This window comes from Notechis scutatus, chromosome Z (assembly GCF_049901735.1).
Source record: "Notechis scutatus isolate UNSWTSFEM ecotype Mainland chromosome Z, rNotScu1.2, whole genome shotgun sequence".
Lineage (NCBI taxonomy): Eukaryota > Metazoa > Chordata > Lepidosauria > Squamata > Elapidae > Notechis > Notechis scutatus.
Window position 1 is genome coordinate 97,022,550 of NC_142025.1, and position 14,539 is coordinate 97,037,088.

Genomic DNA, 14,539 nt, shown 5'->3' on the forward strand with positions numbered 1-14,539 from the left:
TTTTTGTTATGTATTGATTTTGCGTTATAACCTAATATATTCATTGATTTTTAAAGCCTGAGTCTTATATTTGGTGTTACAACTGGAATGTCATCCGTGTGTAATACCTGGAATACGATACATAAACAAAACAACACAACATGTGGTAAGACAGTTATTTCAATGAAAATGATATTTCCCTTTCATTCAGTGATAACGATTTTGGAATGTATCTGCAAATACTGACATTCAAGAGAAATTTACCACTTTTTCTATTATTATTATTTTGCAAGGAGGAGAAAGAGTACTTTTGATGTAGGCTATGCTCTACACAGCAGGTTGCTCTGAGACATCCACTGAATTTCAAGAATGTCAGGATTTTGATTTGCTTTCCCCCCAAAATGATTTTTTTTCATTTTCTTTTTCAATTAAAATATATCTTAACAGGAAAGTGGAGAAAGTTATTTCACAGCAACATTTTTTTCTTAAGGGTTATTCAACTCCTTCCAAGGGGTAACTATCTTATATTGAGGCATAAGGGGTGAAGTAGTAACTATTACACACCAAAACATGTATCTTAAAAGATCATCTCTCATATTTATTCATCACAAGAGTACTTCCTGCTTTTATGACCAAATGAAATTCTACAGAGACATAAGGTGTGGGAATCTTTTATATCCACAAGATAAAAACAAATGTTAAGTCTCTCATTTTGAAGGAATTTCAAGGAATAGCAAAATGAAAAACCCTACTTGATCTGCAACATGTAATAAAATGGCTCCTTGGTTACTTCCATGTGGTATAATGAGAAAACTAAGAGAAAGACACTGTTGAAAATAAATGTAGCACCATGAAAAATCCAATATTGCTCTTTGTGACAGAGAGTTGTGGAAGTTACCAGTAAAGCAGAAAATGGCACGGACTTGACATTTCAGCCCTTCATCATAACAAAGGCTTGAATGGAATCATGTCAACTTACGCTCTGGAAATTCTAAAATATTTTTTAAAAAAATCATTGAGGCTCCTTTTTGGCACATCTGCACAGGGTCCTGGTGTGCTTTCCCTCTTCTTGTTCTTCTCCAAACCTAAAAATCACATACTGCCTGTACTCATCCTTTCCCCGACTGAACACAGGAAGTTACATAGAAAAGCATTGTTAACTAAAACATGGTACACATATGCCACCTTAACAGGTGATTCACTCACACTCCACACAATTATCATTTGCATAAGCTAATTTTCTCCTTAAAATATGCCCTCATGAATTCTGCATACAGTATTGTGTTGTTGGTATTAACCACATCCTGTGTTCCCCTCTAGACTGTACTATCTGTTATGAGGGGATAGGAGCAAAGAGTGCTATTCAAATGGGGATACTGTCACAGCCTGAAAGGAAAAATCAAACTGGAAAAAGTTTGCATCCTTAGCTCAGACTTATAAGAAAATCTTATATGAGCTAAGCAAAAAATGTGACTATATTTTTAAAGGCACAGTGAGTTGTACCATTTAGTACTGTATCATTTAGAATTCATATCATCAGTTGTATATATCATGTTAGTCTTGCAACAAAACCAAAAGCATTTTGAGATGCTGTTAATGCCAACAGATTTACTGCAGCCAAAGCTTTCAAAGCCAAAGTTGCAATATATCAAATAGTGTGATGCCATAGCTCTCTTTGTGACTTTTGAAAATTAGAGACGACATCATTGTAGGGCAGGGGTGTCAAACTGGAGGCCCATAGGCCAGATGTGTCACGCAGAGGCCATGCCCACCCTGGCTTCACAAAGGCAAAGTTGAGATACATCATGATATATCACGTGACATGATCAAGTTTGACACCCATGCTTTAGGAGGAGGAGGAAAACAGCAGCGCCCTTTACATGTGGTAGAGATTATGCACCTTTCAGGGACCATTATAGCTCTGCAGTAATAATCTTCAAGTGCAGCTGAGACTATACCATGCATAATCCTGAGTTTGCTTATATCTACAAGATTTTGATGCATGTGCTAGAAGTCAAGAAGATACAACCCTCCCTGTAGGAACCTGACAAAGACCAAGCTATAATAGATGGAAGATTTTGGAATTTGCTTTTCTAGAGGAATGGTAGAAAAGGAGCAACAGATATTTTTATGGGAACATTCAAAACCTCCCGATATCATCAACTGCCATTCAGATAACAATGAGAGAAGTTTTAGGTAGATAGGAATCTACCATGTAAATGTGAACCTACAGCAGTGATTAAATGGAAGCGGGCTCAATTCATTAATATCTCTGATCTTGTTTGCCCAGTTCCAAGGCCTCTTTCAGATAAATACAGAAAAGAGGTACCATGGACTAATGAAAATTAGGAGATAATTAAGAGATAATTAATTGGAGGAATTCTATTTCTGATTCTCTCCTCCTCCAAAAAGTTCCTTTATTTGCAGATCCAGCATTTTGAAGCAGGGATGAAGCAGCTTATCCCATCAGTTGGATAACTGTAGTCAATCCCAAATCAAGATATTTCAATGGGCTGAATGAATGGCCCTCCTTGTATCAGACCTACCTCAGCTTTTTTGTTTTGTTTCGTTTTTGACTGCCATCCTGGGGATAAGGAAAGAGGAGAATAAATAAATTCACAAATCGCAAAACCATGGTGTGATTAAATTAATACCTGGAGGAATTAGAAAGCAAGGATAGGTGAGGGGTAGGTAGAAGGAGAGTTTCTTGCTCCACTGCAGATCGAGGTATCGAAAAAGACAAAGTAAGGCCAGTACTGGGAACTTTCAAGTGTGGCTGCACCTATGAGCACCCTCCTCCATTCTCAAGACAAGGCTGTTACCATGGGCAAGCCAAGTTTTCCTTTCATCCATTCTACAAGAGCTTCAACGGCTACCTAAAGATATTGGTGGAAACGTAAAGAGGCTGTACGTCGGGGAGCTGAACGCCCCTCAGAGCTGCCTTTACGATGCTGTGGCTCACTCTGCTGGTTAGGAACTGTCATGTTCCCTGGTGTGATTGAGGAAGACCGAGCTTTGGTTGACTCTAGGCTGCTAAGCCCAGAGTCTTTGTTGTCCCTTAGTGCACCTCTATTTGAGGAGTCTAGTGGACCAGCCTCAGTAGTCCCCAATACATGTTGTTCTTTCCACTCGTAATTGAGGTCTTTGAGACCACCAGGGACCACTACAGTATGGCGCCGCCAACTGTTCTTCTTGCGCCGTGTCTCAGGTGAGTGTGGCTTTCGCAGGCGCACTGCCAGCATGTCATCTGCAGAGCCGCGGAGGCGGAGTCGAAGTTGTTCTGTGAGGGAAAGCCGGGTATGGACCTCAGGGGCACCCACAGGCTGCAATGATTCTTGACTGCCTGGGGAGCTGGAACTTGGGACATCAGTACTACCCTTGGAAGAAGACTCACTATTGTGTCGGGGCCGCAAAAGCTTGCGCCGTGCCAGAGTGTCACACTGCATGAGGTGATGGGAACTAAAGGAGGTTCGGCTGTGTGATATCTTTTCAGAAGCAGCAGCAGCCCCCCCTTCCTCCACTACTGCCACACCAGCTCCTTTGGGAAGCATCCCAGACTGTTTTGGCACAAAGCTATTCTCAGTATCTGTCTCCACATGGCTAAATTCACTCCGCTCATCATCTGCCTCCTCCCCACGGCTCTCTGCTACTGACTGCACCTCAGAGCACAGGCTGCGATCAATGGTAGACAGGGTGGAGTAACCTGATACAATTGAGCGGGCATCCAGGGCCAATTCTGGGCTTCCTCGGGGTGCCACTTTTCTTTCTACTTGTTCTGCTTCTAGTTTTGCCCGGCTTTGGAAGACATCCTGCACATCAGGAACTGGAGCTCTGCTGCTATTCTCGAATCTTTCAGCCTCTCTTTCTTCCTCCTGAGCCACTTCCTCCTCCTCCTCCTCCTCCTCCTCGTCTCTCTTGACAGCTGACTCATGCTCAGAATCATCATCTGTGCTGCTCCCAAAACGCTTGGCCTCTCTCCGCTTCTTTCTCTTGCGGTTGACGGCTGAGATGAAGGAGATGGCAAGCATCTCTTTATGGTAGTGCTCTTTCCGTGAGCCACATGAAGCCTGGAACAGAAGCAAAAAAAAAACCCAGAGCATTTTAGAGGGCTAAAGAACAGATACCAGAAAAATATCCAGTGACATTAGCATTGTTTATTTGATGGATTGCCCTGGATAGTAATGTCTTACCCCACATAATCCTTAATAATAGATTAGCAATATATATTAGTATAGCATAAACATATTTTGCTTTTTAAAAAGTGAATTATTTTCCCTGTTTTGGAAAACATATTTGCAGATAGAGCAATTAGAAATTCTAATTTTAGGATCCCCTAAACGCACTAAAACACCATCAGATATTCCCCCTAAAGATTCTCAGAGATTCTCTTTTCTCTCCAACTTTATTCCCCTTCTTTTTAATTGAATGTATCATGCACACTATGAAACTAATTTCCGGCTTCCAGTTCTTTCTCTTTTTTTGGCCAATAATGTTTTAGAATAGTATATTGATTGCTACATATAGCAAACAGAAAAGGGTGGAGGGGGGAGAAAAGAATCATGGGAGGAAATGTGGAATAATCTTATATTTAGTTTAGGGCAAGAAGGAAAAGGATAAGTTAAGTCTGTACACTAGAGTACAACTCATTATCTGCAAGCTGCTGAGAAGTACTTTACGCAGCACACTCTGAAAATGCATTAAAGCAGCACACTCTGAAAAGGCCAGTAATAGCTGCTGGCAAAATATCACAACAACAGAAAACTAGGCCATGGCCATTTAGTCAAAAAACTTACCATGCTTGAGTGTCTATAAGGTTGTTGTTGTTGTTGTTGTTTTAAAAAAAAAGACACGCCAAGTGCCAGAGTAATACAAACTCTTTACTTCTAACTTGGGGAATTTAAGGGCCTTGTGCTTAACCATCTTTTTTTCATCCCCAACATCTCTCAAAGGCAAAAATAATCCAGAGGAGATCTTACCTTTGATTTAGCTGATCCACTATTAGTTGAATCTGCAGGGATTAATACACAAAAAAAGGAGAGTTAAAAATAGACCTGTCCAAGATTAGCAAATTGAGGGGCTTAATGATTCCAAAGAGAAGTTACCCCGGAGAAAATCTATGTGATCACTAAGATTTGATACTGACTTGATGGCATGCAATCAGAGGATCAATAAGCATACTATCCAGTGATTCTCCAGCTAAAACATCAACATGGAAAATTGAGGGAAGAGTTGTATAATACCAGGTTCCTATGCTACATTCTGCCTCTCAGTGTGCTGGCTGCAGAAAATAACTGCAGGTATGAGAGGGGCCTCACATGCACTAAACTGGAATCTATATGATGTAGGGAGGGATTTATAACCACAAGTTTTAGATTGACACAGCTCCCTTTGTTGTTTTAATAATTCAATCACTAATTACATATTCAAGACTACAGTACTCCCTTTTGACATACCCTGTAGGGGAATTTGAGAAGTAAACCCCAATTTGAGAAGTAAACAAAACACACAATTAGGTATTCCAAAGACAGTTACTCTTTCAATATTTTTTTTCATGAAAGCAAATCTTTCTTCCCAGCCATTTTATTACTTTTTATTAAATAGTTACTGGAAAGGAAGATCTCCAAAATGACCAGAAATATACCAGAGAGTATTTTGTAATTGATCAAGAAATGTATTTCATGTCATTTCATTTTTGAAACAAAAAGATGCATCAACAAAATGATGCAGTTGTGATGACCAAATGAAAGAGATGCAGCCCATGATAACAGTTTCTGCAATGGAAATGACCAATACATTTGTGAACAGGGACAATGAAATTTAGTGTACAAAGCACACAAAATGAGTGTCAGTGGGAGACCTATCATCAGTCATCATTACCAATCTCCTGTAGGGACCTAAACAATAGAAGCACCGAATTAGCTATAAAGGAATAAGAACTATATACATGATGTTATACATGCACACATTTGCATACACACATGCATTCACACAGGCATAGGTACAGAACTAATTCTATTAAAAGTATCAACATTTCATTTAAAAAAGCAACACTCATGCATAATTCCTGACTCAGTTTAGCTGGATGAACTATAAATATAGCCTGAAACATTTAGAGAGACTGTAGCATATTTTCCATGGAGGTATGGAGAAGAGCTGAATTATTTCAGGTTTTAATCTCTCATCTCTACCACTTTCCCCAAAGAGGAGGAGGGGGAGGAGGAACTAATATAGATTCCAAAGGAAATTATGCAATCAGTTCTAAAGAGATATATTATTAATTCCTTAGCACAATTGAAGTAAAACTTAATGGGATTAGGTTATAACTCAGAAACTGTTCCAAGGGATAATGCTTGAACCACTAAAGATACTGACATCCTTTCTTTCTGGATTATTGCAATCTGTACGTGAGGTTATCTTTGTGAAGGGTCCAGAAATTTCAGTTATTCACAATGACATTATGGGGCTGTTAACTGAAACTAGAAGTTCTTCACATTACAGCAATACTTCGTTGTCTCTTTGTAGTCAACATCTGGGGCTGAGTACAGAGTTTGTCCTAACTCCCACAAACTGAAATATCATGAGATTTTGGTAATCTGATGTAAGGTACTTATGTGACATTTTGAAAGGTTTCAGAGTTCCCTGGGATATACAAGGAATGTCTTTAGAGATATACTATTTCAGTGTTACCAATGCTCATTTCCAAGATTTTTATCTGTACTTTCAGATCACCCTGAAAGGCTCCTCTTTAAATGCCTTGCCAAGAAAGATGTGTTAGGAAGCAAGTAAGTAGAGAATCCCTTTCAATCATACTCATCATCATCATCATTATGGCATTTTAGGTTTCATTTATTTATCTATTAAACTTATCACCCACCCATCTCCCTCACAGAGGGGCATGGAGGGGTTGAGTGAGTACACAATTTTACACAATCATACACAATTTTAATATTGCCTTAAATAATTTCAGAGCATTAATACATATGTGCATATATTTACAAAACAATAACCCACAAAGATCAGACAAATCAAAAGAATTCTAAGCATTATAATATAGCCTTTTAAGAAGGCTTAAGATTATTTTATGTATTCATATCTTGGGAGGCTCTCATAAATCTTTGGGAATAGCAGTCATTGGCCAAGTTCTATACCTTGCATTTCAAACAACTGTATGCAGATAAAAGAGATAATTTGAGGAAATTGGTTCCTCTGGAAAATTAAGTTGCTTCAGGGAGCCCTCCTAAAGATAACTACTAATAGGCACTGGGAACTAGGAACAGAGTAGCAACTGCCCAATGCTAATGTAGTCGTCTAAGACAGTGTCCTCCTATGCTGTTCATTTGAAGCACTGTCAACAGCCAAGCCAGAAAACCAAAGAAAGCAACCAAGGGACAAATGCAAAGTGTGGGGAGGATGAGAGAAGAAGCTGTCAAACGAAAGTCAGAGGTAAACAGCTTTGCAATCAGTAGGCTGTAAGCAGCCATCACCCTATTCTTTGCAGCCTTCAAACCACCACATCATGACAGTGCACTGCTGAGTATCAATGGCACAATTTCTCATGGTTTTCACCAATCAAGAAGTAAGACAGCTATGTTAAGCTCCAATGAGCTTTTTTTAAATAAAAAAAATTCAAACCACCCTCCCTACAAACGGACAAAGAATTTTAAAATTCTGTTCTGACCCTTTCAGTGACATTAGTCATTAAATTAGTCCTTATGGTTCTCTCAAAAATCAATTTGAAAAAGGGCTTTTAGTCAACAAAAATGGTTCCTGTCCCAACTGAAGGAACCAAAGGAAATTTGTCAGAATTAACCTTGATCTTTTCATAAAATAAGCACATCATCAAACAGGTGGTTTGACAAACCATTTCTGAACAAGCTTCCCCACACAAGTACACACATATATTTGCTACGGCAATGTCAGCAACAATGAAACCAATGGACAAATTAATGGATGTCCCCACAAGGCCTACTCCATTGCAGGTTTGACCGCAACATTCATGTGGAATTAGTGGCTGGCAATCACAAGAGAGAGAAAAGGCAAAACAATCACACTGACTCAACACCCAGAGCTTAAAGAAGTACTGTCTCTGAAAGGAAATGGCATCACACTTTGAGATAAAACCTTTACTTGAATTTTGATATTTGTGGGTGGAAAAATATACTATAGGCTCTAGAGCCACATAGGACACTTCATCAAATTGTACATCAAACTCAAATCTCAGTTCAAAATTAGATTAGACAGATAGGAAGGCTGGGTGAAGAATGTCCCTCAGTACATTTTGCTGGACATCCAATAATAAGAATTTATCCAGACAACTTTACTGAGAACTTTTAAAATTTATGACTGTGATTATTTTATTTTACAGTGTTCAGTTTTTCTTATAATTTAATATCTATTCATTAAATAATAAACCTCAGTGACAGCTTAACCCTTGTGAGTATTATACTTCAACCTTAAAGTGTAACTGTAAATATACTTAATATAATCACTTTTAATTCTTGTTTTTAAAAATGGCCTATATATGTTTTAATGCTTCACCACTCAAGTTAGTTATAATATAATAAAAGGAAAAAGAGAAAGTATAATGGGAAAATAGGAAAATAATCTAATAAAAATGTAAAAGTACTCTGTGACACAATAAGTCATGTTAAGATACTGAGCATATGATTTATGTTACTAATGCTGTCAAAGATAAGAATTAACCCTTTTATTCTTCTCAAACCTATAAATGGTGATTAAAAAAAGATTTTAAAAATACTAGGAAGATACAGAAGGGTTACAAATGGTTAAAAAAAAAGCTGTATAGTGGCAAATTCAGTTAATCAAACTGTTGCATAAGCTGCTTCCCCCATCAAAAAAACTACTTAGAAATACCCAGAAGTATTTGTTTTAAATTGAGATCTCATTTGTCACACTTTCATACCCAGCTGCTTGAAATAGGACTTTCTACTGGTTGAAGCTCCCTGATTTTAATCAGGAAGGAAAAATAGTTGGAAGGCAAAACCACACCTTAGTCTTTACATTATAGCAAATGCCACCAGTGTTCTTTCAAATTCAACATGAAAAATCCAATAAGGAGCCAAAATCTAAAGTTCTGCCTTTCCCCTTCTCTCATAATCACCCAATGGAATTAGTGCATGAACATCAGAGCACAACCACACTGTACCAGCTCTAGAGCTCCGGCAGATCCGCTGGAGTTGGAAGGAGGAGGAGACACAAGATAAAGAGAGAAAAGAGAAGAAAGACAGCAGAAAAGTTAAAGGCAGCTATAACTAGTAGAGGACAAAAACATCACTATTAATCAGAAATATGCTCATCAGCATTAGCAACCATAGATGGAATATAGGAGATCTAACCCTAAATGTTGGTTTCTCCTCTAGTGATGCAAATGCTACTTCACCACTAGCACAGGTATAAACTAGAATGAAATGGCCATATATGCCTAAATTCTGAGGATTACATCATTACTTTTGCTGCTAACAAAGCAACTGGCAAAGCATCAGAGAAAACATGGAAAGGAGGCATTCCTAGTTGTTGCCTCCATGAAACTCTCTCTAGTTCAATGTTTCAGAAGCTGCCAGATTATCTCTTTTTTACACATTTGGCTCAGATTAATCCATAACTGGCTGGGAAATTCTGAGAATTGCAACCCATACATCTTAAAGTTGCCAAGCTTAAGAAACATTGGATTAATAGAACCTTATGCAGTAAAAAGGTAGCCACATTCATATATTCATGGGGAATTGTTGGACCTGAATTTTTGATTCAAAAGTAGAAAAAGATTGGAACAACTATGGGGAATCTTGTGCTGGGGGATTTTCATGTCCATTTAGATCATTAGTCAAAACTTTCAGTTTGCTTACCTGAAGCATCCCCTGATGCTGCTGTTCTTCCAATGTTGGGTAGAAGGTATTCAATATTTGGCATTGATTGGGCCTCTTGTTCATCTATAGGGGTCTGTAAAATGGATACATATGAACTTAGACCAAAAAAAAAAAAAAAAAGGTTTAAACTATATGTTGATTTAAAATGGAAAAGAGGGTTCAAATTCTGTATTCTTCATCCTGTGACTATTGAGCGAATTATAGGTTTAAACTACTTCCATTATGAAGGGATGTGTGGACAATTTCTTTATTGTTTCACTTAGTTTGGCATGAGGGCCATGATAGCACTTACATGCCTTTTTATATGCGCACGATTAGCGAACCAGTTGTTACATCGGCAGCATCCCACCACTGGGCCAGTTGCTCTCTCTCAGCACCTTCCTGGGCTGTTATTGTGGGGCAAATAGGAGGCAGGAGCAGATGTAGTATTCAGCAGGTTCTGACCAGTTCTGGAGAACCGGTAGCGGAAATTTTGAGTAGTTTGGAGAACAGACAAATACCACCTCTGACTTACAATATCCTTCCCCTGCCATGCCCACCAAGCCACACCCACAGAACCGGTAGTAAAAAAAATTGAATCCCACCACTGGACAGGAGGTATATTCTTTGTCTTGAGCAAGATGAGATAAAGCTCTAATAATGATAAACTCATAAACCAAAATAGCCCAATTGACAGGTTGATGGAGCAGAGAAAGGATAAGACCAACACTCTATTAGTCTGTAACTCAGGTTTTGTTTTTGGGCATATGTTTGGAATCCTTCAGAAGAATGCTAAATCTGTGTTCAGACGTAGCCCAAGGGACAATTTAGCAACACAAATAACTTCTGAAGTGATAATATATGACTAAGGCAATGTGAAAGATGGCTAAAGTATCTGCCTGAAGTTACCTAAATCAAGCCAATTAAGGTCAGCCATCTAGTATTTTTTTTCTACCAGTTAGTGACAACAAGAGGAAGAGGAAACTATCAGTTGCTGCTCACATTAAAGCTGTAAAAACAGCCTCAGTTAATCTGTTGATTTCATCCCTGTTGCTGGGCAGAATAATTGGCTTATCCTTAAGTGTCACATTTTTCATAGTATTCTGATTAAAAATTAGAGACATTTCTCTATATCCTGAGAAATCAGCAGTCAGCCATAAACTGAGTATTGCCTCCTTCTTAGTCACTTACCTTTTCACCTTTTTCTTCTTTGTCACTGAAAAACCAATCTGACTGTGGGGAAAAACCAAAGGAGAATCAGAGAACCAAATAAAATCAAGCATATACTGTATATATAGAACACAATGCTAAAGGAAATCACAGCAGAGTGATTTCAAAATTAAAAAATGTTGGGCTGTGAACCAGAATTTTTTTCCTAGCTTTCAACTTTTCATGAGGCACATATAGCTTATTAAGTGAACCCAGAATTACCTATCAAAATGCTATCGCTTTGGGAGGGTTGCCTGTCTACTATAATATTTTAAGATAAAATCCTCAGAAGCTAGAAATAAGTTTCTCTGTAAAATGGCTTTCAGGGTTTGGGGTGAATATATTTGTGATTACACAAATATTTGCCAGTAGGTACTCTCTCCCCCTCTGTTACGTTCAACATATTTCCCCCTCCCCCCAAAAAAGAAAGTTAGGTTTAGTTTCAGATTCAAATAAATTTTTCAATCTGTTGCAAGACTTGTGCAGTGTTTCATTCCACCATTGACTTAATATTCAAGAGCTAATTCAATATAATTTATATGCTCTGAATCATTGTGTGAAGTCATACATGATTACTGTCCTAAATTATGAGTCTATGAATCAACTGATACATCTTGTAATGTTTTTGAAGCAAGCACTTGACACTTTCTCTGGTCTTCTGCTTGTGATCATTTAGAGTTGATCATACTTTACATGCTAATATGGTGCACTAGACCAGGGGTCCCCAACCGCCGGTCCGCGGACCGGTACCGGTCCGTGGAACAAGTCTTACCGGGCCGCTGATTGCTGGGCGCCGCCATGTTTTTTGGTAAAAAAGTGCTCCGGTGAGCTTTTCCGGTAGAAAGCTCACCGGAAGCACTTTTTCATCAAAAAAGATGGCGCGCCAGCGCTTCTGGTGAGCTTTTCTGGGCAGAAAGCCATTTCTACCCGAAAAAGCTCACCGAAGCGCTAGCACCGCCATCTTTTTTGATGAAAATGTGCTTCCGTGAGGTCACCGGAAGCACTTTTTCGTCAAAAAAGATGGCGGCGCCCAGTTGATGCCGGTCAACCGGCCGCGGCGCTCCAGCTGATGCCGGTACCGGGCCGCGGCATAAAAAAGGTTGGGGATCACTGCACTAGACAATACAAAATGCACCTGCCATGTTGGCACAAGTTCACTGCTTACTGAAATTTAGTTGAACATTTTAAAACAGATAAGCCATTTACAGAACCATTTCTTGAACTTCTGAATGAGGAAGTTACCAACTCTTTGGAAAAAAAATTGGGCATGCTTAAAGAATAAAGACTTATAAAACTACAGCATGATTGGCTCTTTCCAGCTATAATGGAATCTGGACTAGGACCAAGAAGATCCAAGTTGAAGTCTCTATTTAGCCATGAAGTTAACTGAGTGATTTGGGACCTAACCTTTTTTCCCCAGTCTAATATATTAAACAGGATTGGTGTAAGGATAAAAAGAAGAAGTGAGAGAAAAGAATGGTGTACACCAACATATCCTTCTGAAGAAACAGGTTGCATATAAATTCCATACACTATTTATGTGGAGCATGATCATATAGGCATAGTAAATAAATTCCCCTCTTCTGCCCTAAAGATCACTGGGGATTACTGAAGTATATCTTTACAACTCTAAAACAATAGAAAGGATTTTTAAAATTATTATCTAAAAATATAAATCATTTGAACTATTTGCAATTATTTCTGTAACTGAACATTACAATTCAAGTTGAAGGATTTGCACACTATTAAATAAAGAACTGGAATCCGAAGAATTAATATTTTAATAAAGTTTCTTACTATTTTGTTTTCGTTTGACTCAGTAGTATTATTACTGCACTTCATTTATTTAAAATAGCATTGGGAAAGTGTGACTGCCCTTATCCTCCTGAATTACAAATACTGCTGCTAGTACCTGTCATTCAGTAACATCTAGCAGATCACACATTGCCATTCCTTTTATAAAACAATCTTCCCCAACTTGAGAACCTTTCCAACAAATACTTGGGATTCATTTGGTAATTCATTTGATGATGACACCAAGCAAGGATTTCTGAAGACAATTTTAAAAATAACTCATATACATAATCACTGATATATATATAGAATCAGACCCCTCTAAATTGCCTACTATATAGATCCTAGATTCAACCCCCGCTTGCTCCTTACGTGTTGAATGAGGGTCTCCACAATTTTATAGCGATCAGGCATATGTGTCACCATATCAGTCATGTTATCCTCCGACGTTCGAACTAGAGTGGGACCAAATACCAAGGCAAGATTCCGCGGCTCCATCTGCAATACAATCCATTGCATTTTTGTTTCTATAAGATGAACAGTTGTCAACAAGGCTGGAATGAAGTTATATATCTTATCTCTGCATTCATGTCACATTAGCCTCTTTGCTTTGAGCGCTAAGAAAGCCCTATGATTTTTTTCATGCACTTCATCCACAAAGAATTGCTTTACATACGGCAAAGAACCAAATTCAAGAGCTATTTTAACTCAGGGAAGTCAGATTTCTAAATTCTGCAGGATACAAACAAGCATAGCAGGATTCATGTAGCAGGAAGGGATGTTGCAATTAGCACACTCATCTCACATTCTCCTAATACAATGGAGAAATAAGAAAGTCTGTTATTTATACAGCCCTTTCACTACAGATATCTCTTTGTAGAATTCAGTAAGGAAGGGAGCAATTTGGGAGTTTAGAAATGTACTTTTATATAAGGACTACAAACAGATTCATTCAAGAAACCAGGCCTAAAACACCATATGGGAATTCATCAAAGTACAATAGGGGAAAATTTTGTTTAAACCCATCAAGGTTCAATCTTAGGCCATTCATAAATACGTGCTGGGTAACAACAAGGTGAATTCTGGGGACTTCCAAGGGAGATTTGACAAACTAAAGATAGCTTTTGCAGAGTTGATGACCATGACAATGACCAAGGAACCAGTTGGAGAAATTGGTTCCATGGAACCTCTGCAGATAAGGAAAGGATGGGCAATTGCTTATGTATGCTCTTGATGGCTGCTCCTTGTGAGGAGACTAAAGTTTTTCAATGAGTTTGAATGACAGGAAACCAAGGGATTAGCAATCTGGCTTGCAATGGTAGCTGTTCCTTTTAAAGGACAATAAATCTAATCACTTTCAGAAATTGCCTATTAGCCATTTAATGCTATAGAGATCTTCCAAATGACAAGATTGAAAAGTCTTCATTGGATGAGTTTTTATCTTTAACTCTGAACAAAAAATAATAATAACTATAAGTTTAAGAACTTAGAGGAGCGCCATCACTTGAGACTTTCAAGAACAGATTGGACTCCCATCTGTCAGAAATGGTGTAGGATCTCCTGACCTACAAGATCCCTTCCAACTCTGATTATCTGTTATCTGTTAAACTTAAAGAATCTGAACTAAACAGCAAAAACCTTGCAATGTTAAATTATTGGGCAAAGATTCTCGCTCTAATGAATATTCAAAAGGT

The 14,539-nt window shown here is 38.3% G+C and overlaps 1 protein-coding gene across 8 annotated transcripts in view; it reads right to left on the reverse strand.

The window, feature by feature from the left end:
- ARHGAP23 (Rho GTPase activating protein 23) overlaps nt 1-14,539 on the reverse strand; it is a 201,768-nt gene that overhangs the window by 2,726 nt on the left and 184,503 nt on the right. For 5 of the 8 annotated variants that reach the window (XM_087946482.1, XM_087946483.1, XM_026669813.2 and 2 more), the window contains 5 exons: nt 13,218-13,343; nt 11,034-11,075; nt 9,843-9,936; nt 4,956-4,987; nt 557-4,046 (listed from right to left, as the gene is read on the reverse strand). In XM_087946482.1, coding sequence (XP_087802608.1) covers nt 2,856-4,046; nt 4,956-4,987; nt 9,843-9,936; nt 11,034-11,075; nt 13,218-13,343 — 1,485 coding nt within the window. In that variant the 3' untranslated portion in view covers nt 557-2,855. Of the gene's footprint in view, nt 1-556; nt 4,047-4,955; nt 4,988-9,842; nt 9,937-11,033; nt 11,076-13,217; nt 13,344-14,539 lie in introns of those variants that run through there. The other 3 variants (XM_087946485.1, XM_087946484.1, XR_015745822.1) reach the window with 3 other exon arrangements.